Here is a 19,651-nt window from a genome sequence, read left to right on the forward strand (position 1 = left end):
AAAAGCTAAATATTGTTTATTTTAACAGACTCTTTTGTGTATTTTTCCTATACCACATTAGTAATTCATAGTCTAAAAGTCAATTTTATCTAAATAACACTAAAGCCCACTGATTATGCATAAAATATGCGAGAGCACAATTGAAGAACACATTTTCTTCTATAATTAAAGAAATGGAAGATTACTCAGTGTATTTGGTGAGAAATCTAAATTATATTTATATAGTCTCTGAATATACACATATATTCATGTGTTAGTTAAGATGTAGATTAAGCTACTGTGATAAGGACACCCCAAAATATGGTGGACTAAATAAGATTGAAGTTTATTTCTCTCTCATGAAACAACCAAGAGGAGGATACCTTTTGGTGCAAGGAGACTATTTTAATTGTTGCCAATTTCTAGCCAATGAGAAGAGAGGAAAGGAAGAAGAAAGAGCACATCACTTCTGCTCACAATCCACTGGCCAGAACTTAGCCACACGTGCACGTCTGAAAAATAGAGTCTCCATCTGGGCAGCCATGTACCCAACTGAAAACCAAAGATTTCTATCAGTAACACAAAGAGGAGGAAAATGGATATTGGAAACAATTCTCAGTCTCTACATCATCTACATACAACCTAGAATCTAAATATACTGAGACTACAAAGAAACTAAATGGTTTAATATTTTACTTGGAAATATTTATTTTCATTATGTGTCCTTAGTAACATTTACGAAGCTTAGAATTTGTATTCATTTGATCAAAAAGTTTTATAAGAAATCATCTTCCCGTAGCGTTAGCTATAATATGCAAGTGATGCATATAACGTGAAACATGCTATACTCCCAGGCCTACTCCTCAGCACTGTCCACAGAACAACACCTAGACAGACCTGTGATTGCCACTGTTATTTCCTTTATTTAAATGAATAGATTCCAGCAGCTCAGTCATGCTCTTTTTTAAGAATCTAATGAAAATTATAGCTCCTCTACCCAAATATGTCAACAATTTAGCAAATAATTGTAGGGAGTTTAGGGACATTTTCCCCCATGAAGCTTAGTTAGAGTGACTTGACTATGTATAATATGAGAGATTATTTCTCTGTCTTTCATGGTAGCCTGGGAAAGTACAGATAAAATCTTTATCTCTGGGACCCACCAATGGAATTCCTAGAGCCCTGGCCCAACGTGAGACACGCAGCTGAAGCATATTGACTGCTCGAAAAATATTAATTCCTTTGTATTTCAAGTCCCCTCTGCTCCCTGTGAGAATTCCTTGGCATTGCATGCCTTCCCTTGGTGTTAGTGTTATTCCTCCCATCTTCACCAACACAGATCACACCTACAGCCATGGAAGTGGACTTGGTCATTCCTATGGCATTAATGCCACTCATTCTTTTGGCATGGATGGGACCTTCTCCGCATCAGTAGAACGCTGTTCAATCCTTTTGTTCACCCAAATCTTTTTGTTGAACCTCCTTCCTACATATGGTACATATACTACTTTCTTATATTTTGGGGCAATAGGCAAAGTTTATCTTGTGATATAGAAGCTGAAAATGCAAGATTTTTTTTCTAGAGTCCCTTATAACTAGTGTATGGGCACTTAGCACAGGCTCTGCAATCTTTATGCATCTACCAGAGACTTCAGATTGAGAACTAGTGAAACAATGAGGCAAGGCCCATAAAGAACGGTCTCTGGCAGCAGAGATAACTGGGATCAGTAGCATCTGTATTATTGTAGTACCAGTGTTATTGCCGTAGCAATGTTATCAGCAGCATCTACAGTCATTACCAGTGGGGTCACAGTACAAGCCACAGTGTTCAGTACTTTATGTCAACATCAGTGGGCTTCCAGGCTGAAAGAGTTCTGCTGCACATTAAGCCATGTGTGATAAAGACTTCATTATAAGTTTTCTGTTTTGGACATCAATACTGCTAGTTTCTCCAACATCACCATGGCATTTCTTTTTACAAAATCTTCAATTTTCACTTTGATATATATCTTCATGGGAAACTTTGGGGGAAGTAAGGATGAATTTCTCTGCTAAATGTGGCTCTTTCAAAATAACAGGTCTAGGAAAACACACCATCGCAAGTGACCGAGAGGTTCTTTAGATGCTAAGAGCAAGCAGAGATTATAACATTTCCTTTGTGTATATTTCAAACACAGAAGCCTATGTTCATATATTAATGAATGTTATTCCACTGCTTCAAATTTTCAGTGGCTCATTATTGAACTGAAACGGACCCACTCTCTGCCATTTCTTGGATTTTAAACTAGATTAATTAACTTAATTTTTCTGTACTTTATTTGCTTTTTATTTTTGTATATTTTAAAGGAGTAGAGAGTTTATAACATCAACTGAAAAGATATTTGTGATATGTATGCTATACATATATGAAAACCTGATGCCAGAAAGGCACTCAATAAAAATGAAGGCTGTTCTCCTTAATCTGGCATTCAGAGGCCTTCGCCTTGGATCCCTACCCACCTTTCCAATCTCCTCTCTTATCATTTTCTTTCCCTCTTCCTCTCTTCCCAGTGCATTGGAGACATGAGATTTTTAAACCATACCTATCATGCCATAAACAATTCTATACATTCACTTCTGTGTTCTCTCTGCTGGAATGGACTTCTCTCTTGTTTTCTTATTCACTTTTCAAGGCCCACCTCATTTGTCCCATTACTTCTTCCACTTCCTAAATAAATTACTCTTTTCCATGTACACCCATGGAGCTTTGATTAGAGCCCTTTCACTGCTCTAACCATCTTTCACAGTATATACACTTTTGATTCTGCTATTATAAATGATAAACTTCTTAAGAGTGGAAATCATATCTCACATGTATCTCCCTAATGCCTGGATCATAAGATATACTTCATAAATGTTTGAATGAGTCAATGAGTAAATGGTAAGAGTTGGAAACAACAAATTTGTCTTTTCTTGGGGCCCACAGGGGTTGTCAACCTTATCCAAGAACTATAAGGAGTAAAAGTAGTATCATCATTTAGGAACTAAATTTTAAGATCTACATATATATGCAAAATCACCTGCAGAAGACAGAATGGCTCCCAGACCATGAGAACTCCACGGAATCCAACTTGACTGTATTATTCTGTGTAAAGAGAGTATTGGCCATTTAAGAGTGAATTAGCCTTAATAAGCTTAGAAGAATAAGGGTCACTGAAGTGAGACTTGATCATGGCCCTTTCGAACACTTTCCAAGAAGGAGGAAGTCACGTTTCTAGTGTTGGAGTCTCAACTGTAAGGCTTCCATTGAGCATGATAGATACATCTTCTTTTGGTCCAGTGCTATGAAGCATTCATGTCACATACTCCCTCTGTTCTCATGCTCACTTTACAGCCTTTCAATTTTTATTTATTCACGTTATAAATTAAAAATTGGTTTATTATTATGATTTGGCTTCCCAAGTGGACCCATCCACTATAGAGTTCAATGAGGACCTCCAAGGGGAAACTACTACACCTTCAAAGCTAAAGACCAAGCCCAACCAGCTGTCCTTTGCACAGTGTTTTTATACCATTTCCAATTGCAAGATGGGCTAATATCTATACCTAGTACATAAAATGAGTTGATGGAAAAGAAAACTCTCCCACATCTGCTTAAGGTGATTTCTATCCATAAACATAGATGAAATTTTTATCATTGTTCATTCTTCTAAAAGTCCTGGGAGTTAACTTGGTTAAGGAATTATATGACCTCAGAACACTGGCTAAGTTTATGAGTCAGTTCATTAGGCTTTTGGGTTGCAAGGAACAAAGACTGACTCCAAATGCCTCAAGAAAGATTGGTGTGTTTTAAGGATACAGGTGACACTTAAGAGGAAGTGCTGTCACAATAACCCAGAAAGGTCTGGGGCAAAGGGAGAGTCAAGAACCAAGCATGAGAGCCTGACGACTATGATTTGCCCCGATATTTTTCTGTTATGTTCCACCACTAATGGACTTAAGCTCTCTCTCTATTCTACCTTTCTGTGTTTTCACATCTGAAATAAGATTCAAACTCAAGCTACTGTCACTCATGTTCAGGCAGGGTTTTTGCAACATGCCTCTTCTGATACTGCTGGCCAGCCCATAGACCAGCTTCCCTTGGGTCAGGTGCTCATCCTATACAATCATCTGGGTGAGGTAGTGGTTAGAACCTGCTCACCTGTGTCTCACGCACACAGAAGATCTGAGCATGAGGCAGTTCTCCTCAGAAAGACTGTGGATTGGCAGGAACCTGTTGCTTAGTAGAGCCAGATAATCCATAGCCAGAGAACCCAAATGTAGGTATGTGAATGGGCTACCTAAGAATCTCCCAGGATCTATTTAAAAATACAGAACTCTGGGTTCACTTCAGATCTACTGAATTAAAATCTCACAGTGGAGGATTAGGAAGAGAGAAAAAAAAAACATGTATATTCCCTTTTTTTCTCCCCAAGTGACTACTGCTTTGACATTGTAAGGGAACAGAGCTATGTGAAGAGTGAGAAGGGTCAGACTCAAGTTTAGAAAGTCTTCTTCTTGATTCTTTAATACATTTGTAGAGGAATTCTCATGCACTCTAAGAGGAAGAATGGGTGAAAGCACACTTGAAAAGTGCAAGTCCTTAAGTGAAATAGAGTCCTCCAAAGAAATAAAATATAAGGAATGTTTTTCCCTATAGTTCCTAGAATTTACACAAATGACAAGTTAAGAGAAAAGCAAGAACTAATGTTAAATTCAAATGCCATGCCCTTTCGGTGTGGCCTCATAATAGAGTTGAGAATTTGCTTCCCTTTTTTCTTACCTATAAAAAGTATATTTGGTGAATTATCATAAGCAATACGTAATTTTTGAAAATGTGAACTGAATTATAAAATTAAATTTTCAGAAAATAATCTAAGAAGATATTTTATTTTAATGAGGGAAAGCTAATAAACTATTTTGTGATGGTTTAAAGGAAGTGTTATTTAATATAAATGTATTCTGATCATTAATCACCATAAAAAATAAGCACATACTTCTGGGTATTCTTACCTTTATTACAAAACAAGTATTTTATGTTGAGGTAACATTTCAAAGAACATTTGGCAAAAATCAATTGAATTCAATATACACAATTTTGTTATGTGCAACATATTTAAAGGATGCAGAGGACAGTTTTTCTAGCATTGCACATAGATTAATTTTAGAAAAAATAGCTAAAAGTTATCTATTTAAAGAGGAATTTCTTTCTCCTACTTTCTTGATTCAATCCTCCACATCATTGCCCCTAGTCAGTGAGGTGATGTTCATGGGAGTTCCAAAAAAAAAAGTAAAAAACGATAAATTAGTTGAAAAAAAATTTATTTATCCAAAACATTTCACTGGTTCATAACTTGAAAATGCTCCCACAAACTAAATATTCAAGAATATAGGATTTACTTATGCTTATTCCAAGAATAAATAGAATTCTCTTGTCTTTGATGGAGAAATCCTATGCAACGCTCTGCTGTGAAACCCTCACCTCCCTGATTCTCCAAGCCAACGTTGGTTACCCTCTGCTATACTCTCATGTATTTTGCTCATACCTTTATTATAGAACGCTCCACATGGGATTGTAGTGATTCTCATTTCCCTTGTGTGTATTCCTCTTTAGCTTTTTAGCTTTATTTATCTCTCTGTAAGCTCCTCAGGAGCAAGAAATAAGTCTTAAGCTTCTTTATATCCCCAGCACCTACCACAGTGCCTGGTACATAATAGAACCTCAATAACTATTTGTTAGATTTGTGCATAGGAACTATGTCATTTTTGAAGCTGTAATGCACATCTCTCCTCGCTTTCAGTCTCACTGAGTGTGTTCTGGTGTCATTCCACATTATTTAAACCTCTGTGGTTGGTGACACCTTAGAAACAAGTATAATGTCTAGCATTTCCTTTCAGAAAAGAAATGGCCCTCTAGTTATTCTTCTAATAAAAAAAAAACATTAATAAATTATAGTTATAATTATTTCCATACTCTCCAACCCCCAAGACTACTTTACATGAGGGCCCCATCTTAGGAAAGCTGATGCTAATAGCCATCTTGGCAGTCATTGTCATCTTGATCCCCAATGGGTTTGTTGTGATAAGCATCAACTGTTAATTTTCTGCTTTCTATCTCAGTGTTTTTTGACTGGCCATCTTCCTCACTGCTTGACTTACTTTCAGTAGAGTTGCTATCTTCTTGTGATTTGCTGCTGTCCTGAGAATCACTACTATCATCTTCCTCGGACTGGGTGTCCTGCTCAGACTGGCTTTCCTCACTTTGGCTCTCTGTAGAGGCACTATGAGACTCAAGGCCTTCCTGGCTAGAACTGTTCTCCTCCTCAGTGGACTCTGGGCTTTCCTCTGAGGATTTGAGACTCTCATTGGATTCACTGTCTGCTTGTTCCTCTTGGGATTTGCTTTCTGAACTGGAGGGTTTACTCAAACTGCCCTCCTCACTGGAGTCGCTATCTTCTTGACCTTCTTCTGAGTGACTGGAGGTATCATCTGGATTATCACCCCTGGACTTACTTACTACCTCTTCCTGAGATTCACTACTGGTTTCTTGAGATGGCAGGTCAAGCTCTTGGCTAGACTCACTGCTGGGATCTTGTACATTTTGACTGTCTTTTTGGGACTGAATCTCCTCACTATCTTCTTGAGATTCACTCTTGCTGTTTTCTCTGGATTGGCTGAGACCAGCTTCTTTGGAGTTAGTATTTTCTCTAGAGTCACTCTTGACTTCTTCCATTGTGTTACTATTGTCAAGGTCACCTGTGTCATCTTCCACAGAAATGCGGGACTTTTTGAAAAATTTTCTACCAGGATACTCCACTGATTGTCTCTCACCTGAATTCTGAGGGCTTGCTTGCTCATCACTGTTCCCTTTTGATTCTTTTGATTTGACACTGGCACTGTTCATTCTGGAGTGGCTTCTCTCACTCCTGATGGTGTCTGGATCATCGCTCTGCATTCCTTCATCATCAAACTCAGAGCCATCCCCATGGCTACTATCCCCATCACTGCCGCCTCCCCTCCAGTGCTCCTCACTCTCGCTCTCTTGAGTGGGGGCATCTCCCTTAGGCCTACTGTTCATGTCATCCTCATTGTCAAGGTCCCTGCTCTCACTGGTGGCATCTTGGGCACTCTCTTCCCCTTGAGAGGCACTATCTTCCCTGGATTGTGTAGTATCAACTGAGTCCTCATCACTTCTGAGTTTGGAGTTTCCTCCTTGACTCTCTTCAGGTCCTGGGCCATTGTCATCATCACCAAAAGTGTCATCTCCACTGTCATCTTCATCATCATCTTTATCATCTCCTTCTTTTCCTCCATACCTAGAGATGTCATCAGCTGGTCTATGAGCATACTGATGGTCATTGAAGCCCAAGCCCTCCTCTGATTCAGTGCTGTCACTGGAGTCTTCATTTGCCTGAAGTTTGGGGTTAACAGATATAGTCAGTAATTCAGGAGGTGATATAGAGGGTGTTATCTAGTATCCATCAAGATTTTTTCTCCTGTCTTCTTCCTATGTCCCTCGCATAACCCATGGTCAGTTTTACTGCTCAATAACTTCTCTTTCCTGAGGTTAAATGGGAAGGAAGAGGAGTTGAAACTCCAAGTCATTCCATTTTATATAAGTACTATTCACTCATGCTGCAAAACTTTCTCAAAAAGTTTTGTTGAAATCACATTGATGAAACTCAAATCATATGGTAAGTACGATTCCTTAAACTCTCAGAATTATTTTTTTAAACTAAAGAGTTGAGCTATAATGCTCACTCATCAAATTGCTTGCTTTAAAACAGAGTTTTTAAAAATATTCGGTGATTTTAAAATGACCCACACATTTTTTTTCTATTCAACTTGGGATAAAAAAAATTATTAGGGAAAAAGTATAAAACCTTTAGCTGAAAAGAAAGTAAAATATTGTAGTAAGGTCTAATCTCACCCAAATTGTGTTTACACCTCATTTTCCCAGATAGAGAGTTGTCCGTAGAAGGCGCAGCTAAAAGACTGCAACTAGTATGACTACCACGGCAGCTTAGTTCTAAGTGTGAGCTCAGATAGGTTATCCCCATAAGTAAAACAATGGGACGCTCTACACAGATAAAGGACAGTGAGTCATCGTCGTGTTCTGAAAAATCTGCTCTCTTTCTCATACTCTGTAACAGTATTCTCGCCAACTTTTTTTCTTCTTCCACATATTCCTACTGATCATAGTCTGAGTTTCCGATTGGGATTATGGGATAATGAGATCTCTTTCCATCTCTAGAGTTTACACTGGTAGCCTGAAATCGAGCATCTGTTTAGCTTTCCATATGTCAGTAGGCACATACACCATCGTTCTCAGGCAGAGACTGTTACCCTTATTTGAACTCAGAGATCACTGAGGTCATAAGCTGTAGCATTCCCAGAAAAGAGCCTTTCTCTAGTTCTATGCTGATAAATTTCTAGACTGTTCCTCTGACAGACTTTTAGTAAGTAGTGATAAAAAGCTAAATAACTCATCTTCTAACTGTGGTTGAGTATAGAATGCAACATGGATCAAAGCGTCGGAGAGAAACCTGGTTCCTGGAACCTCTGGAGCTCCACAGGGTTTAGTTTGGTCAAATGATAGGACAGCTAAGAAAGTAATGACACTTAGTGTTAGAGAAATGAAGAGAAAGTAGAAGGAGAAGAAAGAGAAGAAGGAGGAGGAGGAGGGCGAGGGGAAGGGAAATGGGAGAGGGAGGGATGTAAGCTAAGTCAGCTCTTCTCCCTCCCAGAGCCACGGATGAGAATATTTCACTGAAGGTTCTTTGGGGGTCTCTTATTCTCCCCTCCAACAGGAACCTTGGCATGGAGGAGGTTTCCAGGCCCAGCAGGCACTTCATGTCATGTTATCCAGAACTCTTTTCTCTGCCTGATATGAACTGCTCTAATTGTAAAAGCAACATTTTAGATTAATGAATGAGCCATTACTTGTCTAACATAGTCTATAACAGTGTGTGTGTGTGTGTGTGTGTGTGTGTGTGTGTGTGTGTGTGTATTCTTTTTAACCAGAGTGACATTTAGGGCCACAGTGTCTATAATCTGGCCCCAGTGATAAATATGTCCACATCTGAATTCTCCCACTCATTTCTCCCTTATTTTATGGGACTATTTAGTCAACATAAGCAATGGTTAGAAAATGTTATATTTAGAACAGTTACCAGGTAATTTAATCTAGCATCATTTCCTTCAATTTCTAAATAACTTGAAGTTTAAAAAGGACTTTTTAATTACCTGTTCCTCTGAGCTAACTTTACTTTCTTCTGATGACTCACTGCTCTCCTAAAAGGAAAAAAAAGTATGTTATTTAGTAATTCCCAAGGAAAGGAAAAAAATATGATACATATCAATTGCTTACAGTTTGGATTTACTACTTTGTAAATGGCCTAAGGTGATGAGATGAGTGTTAAAGTTACTTTATGAGATGTTTATGACAAAAAAATAAATGAGATCATTACCAAAGGTGGTGTTTGTGTCTGAGCCAAACGACCCTATAAAAAACAAAGAAAGAAAAAAAAAAGAGTTATTCCTGCACAGGAACCATGTCATCACAAAATTTAGAATAATTTTAGGGGATTTTTTATGTTTCTTGATATATATTTCATATTTATAAGAGTAATAACATTTATGACAAAATGGCTAAAAAATGAATGTGAGCTGACTAATGGCCTGAAAAAAATCTTGTGGTATGGAAAACCTAGAAGATTTTTGTATTTCTTATACATAGAGAAAAATATGCTTTCTTTGAAACTGGTTGTTCATACAACCCAGAGGAAACATAACATAGGAAAAATAGCATGGGAACTCAGAACCCATATTTAAGTCTCAATTAGCTCATTGGTTTTGGTTTTTACCCTGAAAAATAACCATCTTGTTGTTAGCAGTGAAATTCATGTGTTCCAGGAAAGCCCTAATTCTCAGGTAACTGCAATGATTGGTGACTCTGTGAATTTGAACAGTTTATTTCACCCGCCTGATATCAGTTTCTTATAAATTAAGAATATTGGCAACCACTGTGCTTATTCCATGGGGCTGCTGTAAGGATGAAATCGGCTATTGCCTATGGAAGCATCTTGAGAACTATTCAATATGATATAAACTAAAAAAATGATCCATTTTGAAAACATCCACTTTATAAAATTCAACAGTAGACAAAACTGAATGGAGAAAACCATTAAACTTTCCTCGAGTCACATAAGGTCACCTAAATAAAAAGAAATGCTAAATCCGAAACTTAATTAGTCAGAGTTCTAATTTATTTCACTTTCTTTAATCTTGTAAGAACTCACTGCCTGAGACTCTGGTTCTCTTCCCCCCCCCCCCCCCCTACTCTCCTCCTTCTCCGTGAGCAAGGTAAAATTTCAAAGTCCCGGTGGCTTGAAGCTGCTGAGAGATGGGTATAAAGACCCAAGGTGCAAAGTAGAGCAGGGTGACTGTCAACAACAAGTTTTCAACAAGCCTCTCAGCAATGCAAGGCTGGGGATATCTCCTCAGAGGAAGAAGCTATAATCACTTTAAATCTTTGCCCTGTGAGGCTGCAGGCAGCCACAATGGCAGACTATTCCAGTCAGTTATCACTTGGAATTAAGGGGTAGTCAGGAGCAAGACATTGGTATTTTTCTCACGCCAACAGTAGACTTGAGAACATAGAACATTTATGGTACTCCCAGAGTCTCTGGTTGAATGAGACAAAGGATCTACAGTGGCTGATTTTAAATTAACAAGCCTTAAAACATCTCTGATGCAAGTTCGTGCAATGTCTTTTCCAGCCTCAGGCAGGGGCAGAACCCTATCTCATGCTTCTGTCATTATCTTCCCATCACTAAAGCATTTTGTCCAAGTTGTGTCACATGCAAAAGCCAGCAGGAAACAAGGTAATGAACAAAAACACCGACTTAACATAAGATTTTAACCCTTATTCGTAGTTCCACTCTTGAGAACCCACTGATTTCCTAGCTCAGGCCCCTTCCTGAGAAGGATGAAACACCCTGGTAAGGAATGTAGATTCTGGAGCCAGAGTGACCTGGGTTCAAAGTCCGACTCTAACAATTATTAACCATATAATGAAGGCAGGGTAGGTTTCACTCACTGTCTTCAGGGTTCCCATTTGTAAAATGAGAATAAAATGTAACACCTAATTCACTGCGGTGTTGTGAAGATTGAGAAAGTTAATACCTGTAAATCACACAAAACCATGCCTGGCAATGGTTCTTGAGTTATTGAGAGTTAATAATCATTGGACTATTCAGAGTCAATACTCAATTAACATTAGCTTTCATAGCAAAGACTCTCCTCACCTCTCATTTTGCTTTCTTTTCTCACCCTCTAGGACTTGCCCACCTGCCTAACCAGACATCTGGTAAACATATTTATCATCCTAATCCTCCAAGAGCAGTCTTGGTTCATTGTCACCCAACCCCTTCACTACTATACACATCCATTATGAAAATAAAGCTAAAGGAGAAAATACTTCCTCATCAAATTATATTATTAACTTGGAGGTGAAGCATTATATGAACTAAGTTTTTTTAATATGAACTAGAAAGTATAGCTTTTACTACTTATGTTATAGGTTATTAATGTGTTCATTAAATCATTAGCCCTTTCAACATTTGCAATGGAGCTAATTTGGTTATATTAATAATATATTAAAATTAAAATATTTCAAAAAAAATCTTATTTCTACTCACCTTCCATTCTTCAGAGCCCTTGGATTCAGTATTTTGATACCTGGATACCTAGAAAATTTAGTACACATGGTCAGCCCGCAGAGAAATTTTCAAGGCAGCAGCTATTAACACACTACTTTCTTAGGAGCAGTAGTAGTTGAATTTTAGCAAGCACCAGAATGACCTGGGGACCTGTCAAAACATGAATCTTGAGCCCCATCCCTAGAGGGTCTGGCTCAGTGGGTCTGAGGTAACACCCAAGAATTTACATTTCTAACAAAGTTCTAGTTGACACTGATGCTGCTGGTCTAGGGATGACACTTTGAGAACCACTGCTCATGAGGAAGAAAAATAAGAATCATAGCTATATGAATGGCAACTGAACAGAATAAGGAATAACTCAGATGGTATTTTAAAGAACACAGTTTATTAAGAAACTACTATATTTTTTCTGACTGAAACATATACAGCCACCTTGGCACACAGCCAATGAAATTGTAAAGTTTTATGTATAAAAGATTTTTTCATGAATTTCTATCCCGATACTTACTGGAAGAGCACAGGACAATCCCCAAAGAAGCATAAGCAGAATGCTGGTCTTCATAGCTGGGTGTGACACTTCTACCTGTGATGAAGGACAGATGTTTTTCTCCATACTAAAAAAGTATAGGAGCTTCAATTTTTTAACAGTTCCTCCCTGTTTAAAAAACAACTCATCCAAATGTCTATCAACTGACAAATGGATAAATAAAATGTACTATGTCTATACAATGGAATATTAGTCATCCATGAAAAGAAATAAAGTACTAATACATGCTGCAAAGTAAAGGAAACTTAAAAACATTATACTGAAGATGAACACAAAAGACCACATATTGTATATAACTCCACTCACAAGAAATGTTCAAAATAAACAAATCTATAGAAACAGAGTAGATAAGTGTTTGCTCAGAGCTGGAGAAGATGGGAAGTTGGGGGTGACAGCTAGGGAGTGAATTTTAGAGGTGATGAAAATGTTCTAAAATTGATTTTGATAAAGGGTGCACAACTCTGTGAATATGTTAAAAACAATGAACTGTGAAATAGGTAAAGTATAAATGTTAATCGTATCTCAATAAAGCTTTTTAAAATACCTCACTCCTAAGAGATAAATTGAGAACTTTTCAATGAAGAGCTCCAGAAACACTTCTTCACCAACCCATAAAATATGATAAATGGAGGGAAAAGTAGAGAAAAAGGAATAGAGAAATTTCTGATCTTTCACTTTCATAATAATTATGTAGCTTAGTGTGGCAGAGCAACCTGGCTAATATATTCCTCCAAAAAACTAAACGTATTGATACCATTGCTAGGTGGTGGGCATTTGTCCACATACACACACACACACATGCACGCACACATGCACACACACACACAGGCAGCTTCTCAATCACATATATAACTTCATAATAGTGTCTAGACAAAATAGATTGGTTATGTTTTTTTTTCTTGATCTGTAAGAGATGCACGATGGCAGCCTTCGTATTACAGTTCCAGAAAGCTCTTAATATCTATTATGCTATATTTAGTCATACATAACACATGGTTATGCTAAATTCTTTTAAGTGTCATTCACAGTACTGAAGGTTCTCAGGAAGATTAGAGGTTTGGGAAGCACTTGTGAACCATGTGAAAAAAAATAGGCCAAATCAAACTGCATTTTCCTGCAGGGTGACTTCACTTCACACCTCAAGAACTAGTGATTCGGAAAACAATTTGTTCTATATCTAAAAAATTGATGTACTAGATGCTAATGTAATAAGTTACCAAAATGATTGAAAGGAAAATAACTTGCCCTGTACTAGTAAACCCTGTGGCTGCCCTAACAACTGGTCAGATAAACTTTACATATTTTGTGAAAAATCCTGCAAGTTTATTGCAGACTTCACTTTTATTAACTTGTTTCTTTAAATGTTAGATGTATACTATACTAGTGACAAAAATATCTAAGCCAGAGATTCTCAACCCTGGCTGTATACTAGTATGACCTGGAGAGAAATAAAGACATACCAATACCAATGCACGAATCCCACTGCACAGTAACAGATCAGATCACTGGGGGTGGGAACAGGCATGAGCTTGTTTTTAAGGTACTCTTAGTGATTTTAACCCTTGATCTAAGAAATAAGCATACATTACTCAATAATGTCTGAATATGCTGAATGATGTCTGAAATACTGGGCTTGTGAAGTCATTTAATCTTTTTTTTAATTTATTCAAGAAAAAAATGAAATCCTAAGAAAAGGAAGCTAAGAATGGTCATCTCAACTTTCATACAGCTCCAATGGTACACAGAGCCTCTTATTTTATATCATGAACATCATCCCTCTTCAACATTGCCATTCTTAGTTTGTGTTATTTTCTTTATTCTAATTAGGCATAGTTCATATCAATCCTTGTGTTTTGATATTATTTAAATGTCTTTTTCAAATCCTTTGCCTAATATCAACAGAGAAAACATATAAAAATGCTCAACTGAACCTAAAACAGACCTAATTCAACAAGATATTACTTCTGAAGGAAACCAGAATATTTCATCCCAAAACATTCTTCTTTGACATAAAAATTGTTTTGAGCTACAGGCACTTGAGAAACAGCAGAGGAAAGAAATGATCTCTAGTCCTCCTTTCTTTCTGAAAGCAGGAGATAAAACTCCCATGTGAAAGGTATCTCTCTGTACCAGAGGGAAGGAAGGTATTCTTATCACCAGAGACAGAGAATGAAGGTTAAGAGAAATCCGCACAAACAAACCTTGTTAAACTAACTCATATCTTCCTAGACAACCTCACAATTTACTGCCCCTAGCTCAAACCCCTTTGTCTTGTTAATTATTCACAAATGTATTGTTTCTTTGTTTAAAAGATATAAACATTTTCTGCTCTGGTCACTTCTTTTGGTCTTAATTCTCTTGTGAAGGTTCCCTATGCATGTAAAAATTTTAATAAAACTTGTATGTTTTTCTCCTGTTTACCTGTCTTAGATCAGTTTAATTCTTAGGCCCAGGAGGAGACCCTAAAAGTGGAGAAATGTTCTCCCTCTTCTACACTTCCCTTTAGTTCCCATAATCAAAAGTTTTTCTTAAGGAAAGGAAAGTTTTCCTCAAATATGATACTCTCAGAATAACTGCATGCCAATGGTTTTGGCTTCTTGATCAAATGAAAAAATCAAGCTGTTCACCATTTTAATTTTCAAAGTGAAATATGAATAGGGTGGTAATCTCATGATGCTCTGAAAACTAGCAAATATTCTAGTCTTGATAAAAGGCCAATGAATACTGAGTTCTCCTCTTGTATTTTCTTTTTTTTAAATTTAAACAATGACCACATGAGATGTTCTGCACCAATGACTGTTGTGTTCTCATGAAGGAAGTGTGTACTCCCAGTGTTTGTTTCTTAGGGATAGAACATTATGAAATATAAGGGAGATGCACTAACTTGCTCATGTGCTAGAAATACCATTTAGCACCCTGACCTAAAGTAATAATTTTTCAAATGGTCTGATGAACTAAAATAAAATATACTGCCTCCCAAAGGACATAGTCTGCTATCAAGCATTTAAAAAGTCAGATCTTAAACCCTAGTTTAGATTCTTAATTCATATTTTTGATTAAAATAATTACATTTTTCTGAAGCATATTTCCAAATAAGAGCTCTAAACTTTAATATACCCTTTAGCTACCACTCTAAAAAGAGTAGAAGCACATATGTAGTAGTCTTAATTTGAGTAATAAATAAGCAAAATAGCTACGAGCCTGAAAGATTTGAGCCCAGAACCCCAAGTTCTTCATTCTACAATAGTGCATGTAACGAAAGAAAATCAACAAACTCAGTTTGAGTTCCACCTGTTTGGAAGGCAATATACGTAGGTTTTAGAGACTTTCAACCTTTATCAGTTGTTTTCTCAGAGCTGAAAATATCTAAAAATTTAAGAACTGGAGAAGGGAACTGCAGTTTCTTCTCTCTCTGGTTACCCTGAAGTATAGTAAGAACTTCTTGGTGCTCTCAAGTAAGAAAATTTGTATTCTTAAAACTTGTATTATATTCAATTGTAAAGTATATCTTCTTTTACTGAAATGAGAAAGATTGGCCAAAAAAAAGGAAATAAGACCTTGAAATATCATAGGCTCAATTTATCATGCTTAATTTGTTTATTTTTGAGTTAGTGTTGTTGTCCTTAATAATTTTAATGAGGAATCTATCGATTTATTGGCAGTCAACAAATATTCATGGAGGACATCCTATGTACCAGACACTGGTTCTAGGTGCTGAGTGCTGAGTATAATAATGATGATAATGAGCTGATCTTACAAAAGTAAAATTACCCAGAATTCAACTAACTAGAACATCCATTATCTAGAATGTGTTTCATTATTTCTTTTTAAAAGGAAAGTGTAATTTTGCCAAGACATGAATTCTATCAGGAATTCGGAAAACCAAACAAATAAATCAATAAAATTTTCTAGTTTTTCCAATTGCAGTTGTCTTAAGGTCAATTACAATCGACCCCACATTATATGCCTTCAACCACACTAAAATAACTCCTAGGCGTCCCAAAATTAAATATAGATTTGTAAAGTCTCTAAGCATTTGAGGCACATTGGTTCACATCATCATTTTGGGATAGGTAAGCAGAATAATGCCCTTTGGAAAACTGTTTATTTCTTCTCATGTTTTAATCAACTAGATCAAAGTAGTATAGTCTACTTAGGCCTCAGTGAAACAGAAAGTACGGTTCACCAAATGTTATTTCTCCTGAAAAAGACAGGGTTCTACAAATGTTGCTACTACACATGAGATCTGCTAGATGTCACACAAAATACGTTGCCTGACCACAGCTTCCATTCTCTGCTATGGAAAACAGACACTTCCATTATAGGTAAAGAAACAAAATAAATGCAACAAATAAAAATACATATGGACAGGAGTACATATAATCTTCTTAAGTATTCTACATTAGAAAATGTTTTAAAAAGACAATTGTATTCAAATTCTGACTATGTGCAAGGCATCATGTTAACTTGAATATCCAGCTAAATAATGCAAAAGCATTATAATTATCATACCCTTAGTTTATTTCAGTGGTCTTAACATTTTTTTCCAATTACTCAGTTTATAATAAATATTATTTTATGCTGTCTAGATGAATAGCTTTAATTTTATTTTTTAATTTAAAAGACCATGTTTTAAAAGTCCAGCCAATCTGGTTTAGATTCTTTCATAATGTCCTGTAGGCCATGATCATTATACACATGAAACCTAAATGTAAAAGTTTTACTTGTTTTTCTGATTAAAGCTACATTTTGAGATGACTTTGTCTGCCTCTTGTTCTATAAACCTTCCCTTTAAGAAGTACTATGCAGAGATCAAATTAAAGTACTACCGAGAAAAACACTTGGCTCTAATGACTTAACACGTCATTTTAATATCATTATTTACTGTGGTATAACCATCAGATACAAAAATTAGAATAATTTTTACCCAAGACACAGCTCTCTCTCTCTCTTTCTTTGCATGGCATAATACCTCTCAACATGTATACATATTTAGTATTTTCCAAACAACAAAACAGAAGTCATTTTAAAATAGTGAACCATGAAAATGTCTTACCCTCTTCAGTTCACAAAGACTTTTCTCAGAAAGTCTCAACCACCAGGCTGAAGTTCTCACAGAGGAAATCTGTGCCCAGTAAAGCCACTCTTCTGTTGATGTTCTGACAACTTCTCTGATGGTGCAAGAATTTAAACTCTGCTTCAGTTCTTCATAGCCAATTGCCCTCAGGCTAGGAGTGACTGACATCACAAGGTGTCACCGGGACTCCAATACACCCACACTTCCTCCAGCTTGCAGAGGCAGATGTTCCCTAAAAAGCTCTTGTGGTTCTCAAATGACTAGACTAGTTTCCATTAAATTGAAGATCTTTCTAAAGCTTTATTTTGATTTCTAAATATATGTCATTCACATCCATGCAGGCTTATGAGCATTATAAACAATGACAATATCTTCCACCCACTGATAGATCCCTGCAGACGTGAGGATGGGAAAAGGAGAGTCAAAGAGTGGGTAGAAAGTTTCCTGTTAATGTACATTTCCAGGTTGTACGTGAAGAACCTACTAAAATACTAGACTTTCTAAATTATAAGTGTTAAGAATATGGGCTTTTATTTATTCCTTTTTTTTTCTTTTAACAACTTCTACTACTCATTTCCTTTTGCTCTCATCTCCCTACTCCCACATATAGACAAAAGTCCAAATTTTTTACTAATTTAATGAAGTACCCACTTACAGAATTCTGTGGTGACTGGAAATGTTAAAACATTACCCTAAGTAATGTTTTTAACCAAAAATAATTTAAATCTAATATTTCATTAGACCTCAGAACTGCTTTCCACATTTTGGTTTTAACTCTGGTGACTATTTGAAATCAGAACTAGATTAAAGAGAAGACTATTTGGGTAGCATCCAGAGAAATCAATCTCCAAGGAACTCTCTGCCATCACTGAAAATGTAATGAAATGGATAAAATGATATTCATCAGGACTCTTCAGGGAGTGTATTTGTTGCAGGAAGCTGGAAGTAGAGTTGGCACTTCCAAAGGAGACTGCTCAGATAACAATAAAATAACCATGGAATAAATATTTTAAAAAATATAAATCACTGGAATTTAAGTTCCTCAAGAGTGGGATGTTTGCTTTGTTTACTGGTGTATATACCCAGTGAGTGCTCTAATACCTAGACAGTTCCTGGATCGTGATAAACATTCAATAATTACTTTTATAAATGACTGAATGTATTGGCTTTAAAATGACTTACTCTGATGTTTTTAGAAATTTTTATGATTGTTAGAAATTTTGTTCTAAAGAATTGGGGTGTCCAACTTTATCCAGGAAATTAAATCAAGTATATGGATTCTTAACTTATTCAATGTTAACTGAATAACATTGAATAAGTTAAGAATGAGGGGCATAAAATTGAATAAGTTAAGAATGAGGGGCATAAAATGAGGAGAGTGAAGTATATTTTTATTCAGAGCTGATTAGAAAACCAAAGTTTATATGGGGAAGCCGTAAATTCTCTTTGTTTATTCCCATTCTGAATTACACTTCCTGGTGGTTTCATAGGTCTTGACTGATGTCTATACTGGAAGAACCTTATAATCTTATGTCAGAGCAGATTCTGGGAACATTTTGGCAGAGGGTATTACATACAAGACATTGTTTTAGAATTTCTTTAAATCCCCACATGAAAACAGACAAAGCAACTAGATAAGAATATTAAAAAACATGGACAATATTTACAGCAAACAAAATATTTTAGTTACTTATTGCTGTATTAAAACTACTCCAATACTTTGTATCTTAAAACAATGACCATTTTATTATCTCTTATGACTGGGGCTACAGTTATTTGGGGACTCAATTGGAATAGGATATTCAAGATATTTCATGTAATTGTTTTTTGGATCTGAGTACTTGAATTCTCCTTTATGTGCCCTCTCCTTGTAGTTTAGTCTTCTCACATGGTGGGCAAGATCCAAGAGCTTCACAGAATGTCACTTTCTCCACATTTTATTGGTCAAATCAGTCACAAGGCCCTCCCATATCCAGAAATAGAAATAGCTTCTACCTTTGCATGTGAGGAGCGGAATGAACATATAGGCAAGAGAAGAAATGTAGGGGCCATTTTGGAGACTGGTTGCCGTACTATATGACAGGTTATAACCTCAAACTTCAAACAAAGTGGATGAGGACAAATCACAAACAGTTTCAAGACCTACCTCATCTATGCAGGCATAAGAAGAGAGAAGCATCAAGACATCTGATGGACATGAGAACAAGAGAACTTCTAAATATTCAATAATTATTGCTGGTAAGTGCTAATGGCTCATAATAAAATTTGAAGGATCTGGACTAGTTTAACCTCTAAGAATTCTCAAAA

General features: G+C 36.5%; 1 protein-coding gene across 1 annotated transcript; it reads right to left on the reverse strand.

Moving 5' to 3' along the window:
• Positions 1-6,025: 6,025 nt before the first annotated feature.
• Positions 6,026-17,411, reverse strand: DMP1 (dentin matrix acidic phosphoprotein 1). Its single transcript, XM_016161020.2, has 6 exons — positions 17,324-17,411; positions 12,229-12,303; positions 11,700-11,747; positions 9,468-9,500; positions 9,244-9,291; positions 6,026-7,408 (listed from the first exon to the last, which is right to left on the reverse strand). The coding sequence occupies exons 2-6, from the start codon at positions 12,280-12,282 to the stop codon at positions 6,026-6,028; spliced, it is 1,566 nt and encodes a 521-aa protein (XP_016016506.2). The 5' UTR covers positions 12,283-12,303; positions 17,324-17,411.
• Between the last annotated feature and the right edge of the window lie 2,240 nt (positions 17,412-19,651).

Source organism: Rousettus aegyptiacus, unplaced genomic scaffold (genome assembly GCF_014176215.1).
Source record: "Rousettus aegyptiacus isolate mRouAeg1 unplaced genomic scaffold, mRouAeg1.p scaffold_m13_p_10, whole genome shotgun sequence".
NCBI lineage: Eukaryota > Metazoa > Chordata > Mammalia > Chiroptera > Pteropodidae > Rousettus > Rousettus aegyptiacus.

Coding starts and splice junctions, on each gene's coding strand:
- DMP1 (XM_016161020.2), bottom strand. CDS start 12,282: ATGAAGACCAGCATTCTGCTTATGCTTCTTTGGGGATTGTCCTGTGCT. Junction 11,748..12,228: donor GATTGTCCTGTGCTCTTCCA/GTAAGTATCGGG, acceptor TAAATTTTCTAG/GTATCCAGGTATCAAAATAC. Junction 9,501..11,699: donor AGGGCTCTGAAGAATGGAAG/GTGAGTAGAAAT, acceptor TGTTTTTTATAG/GGTCGTTTGGCTCAGACACA.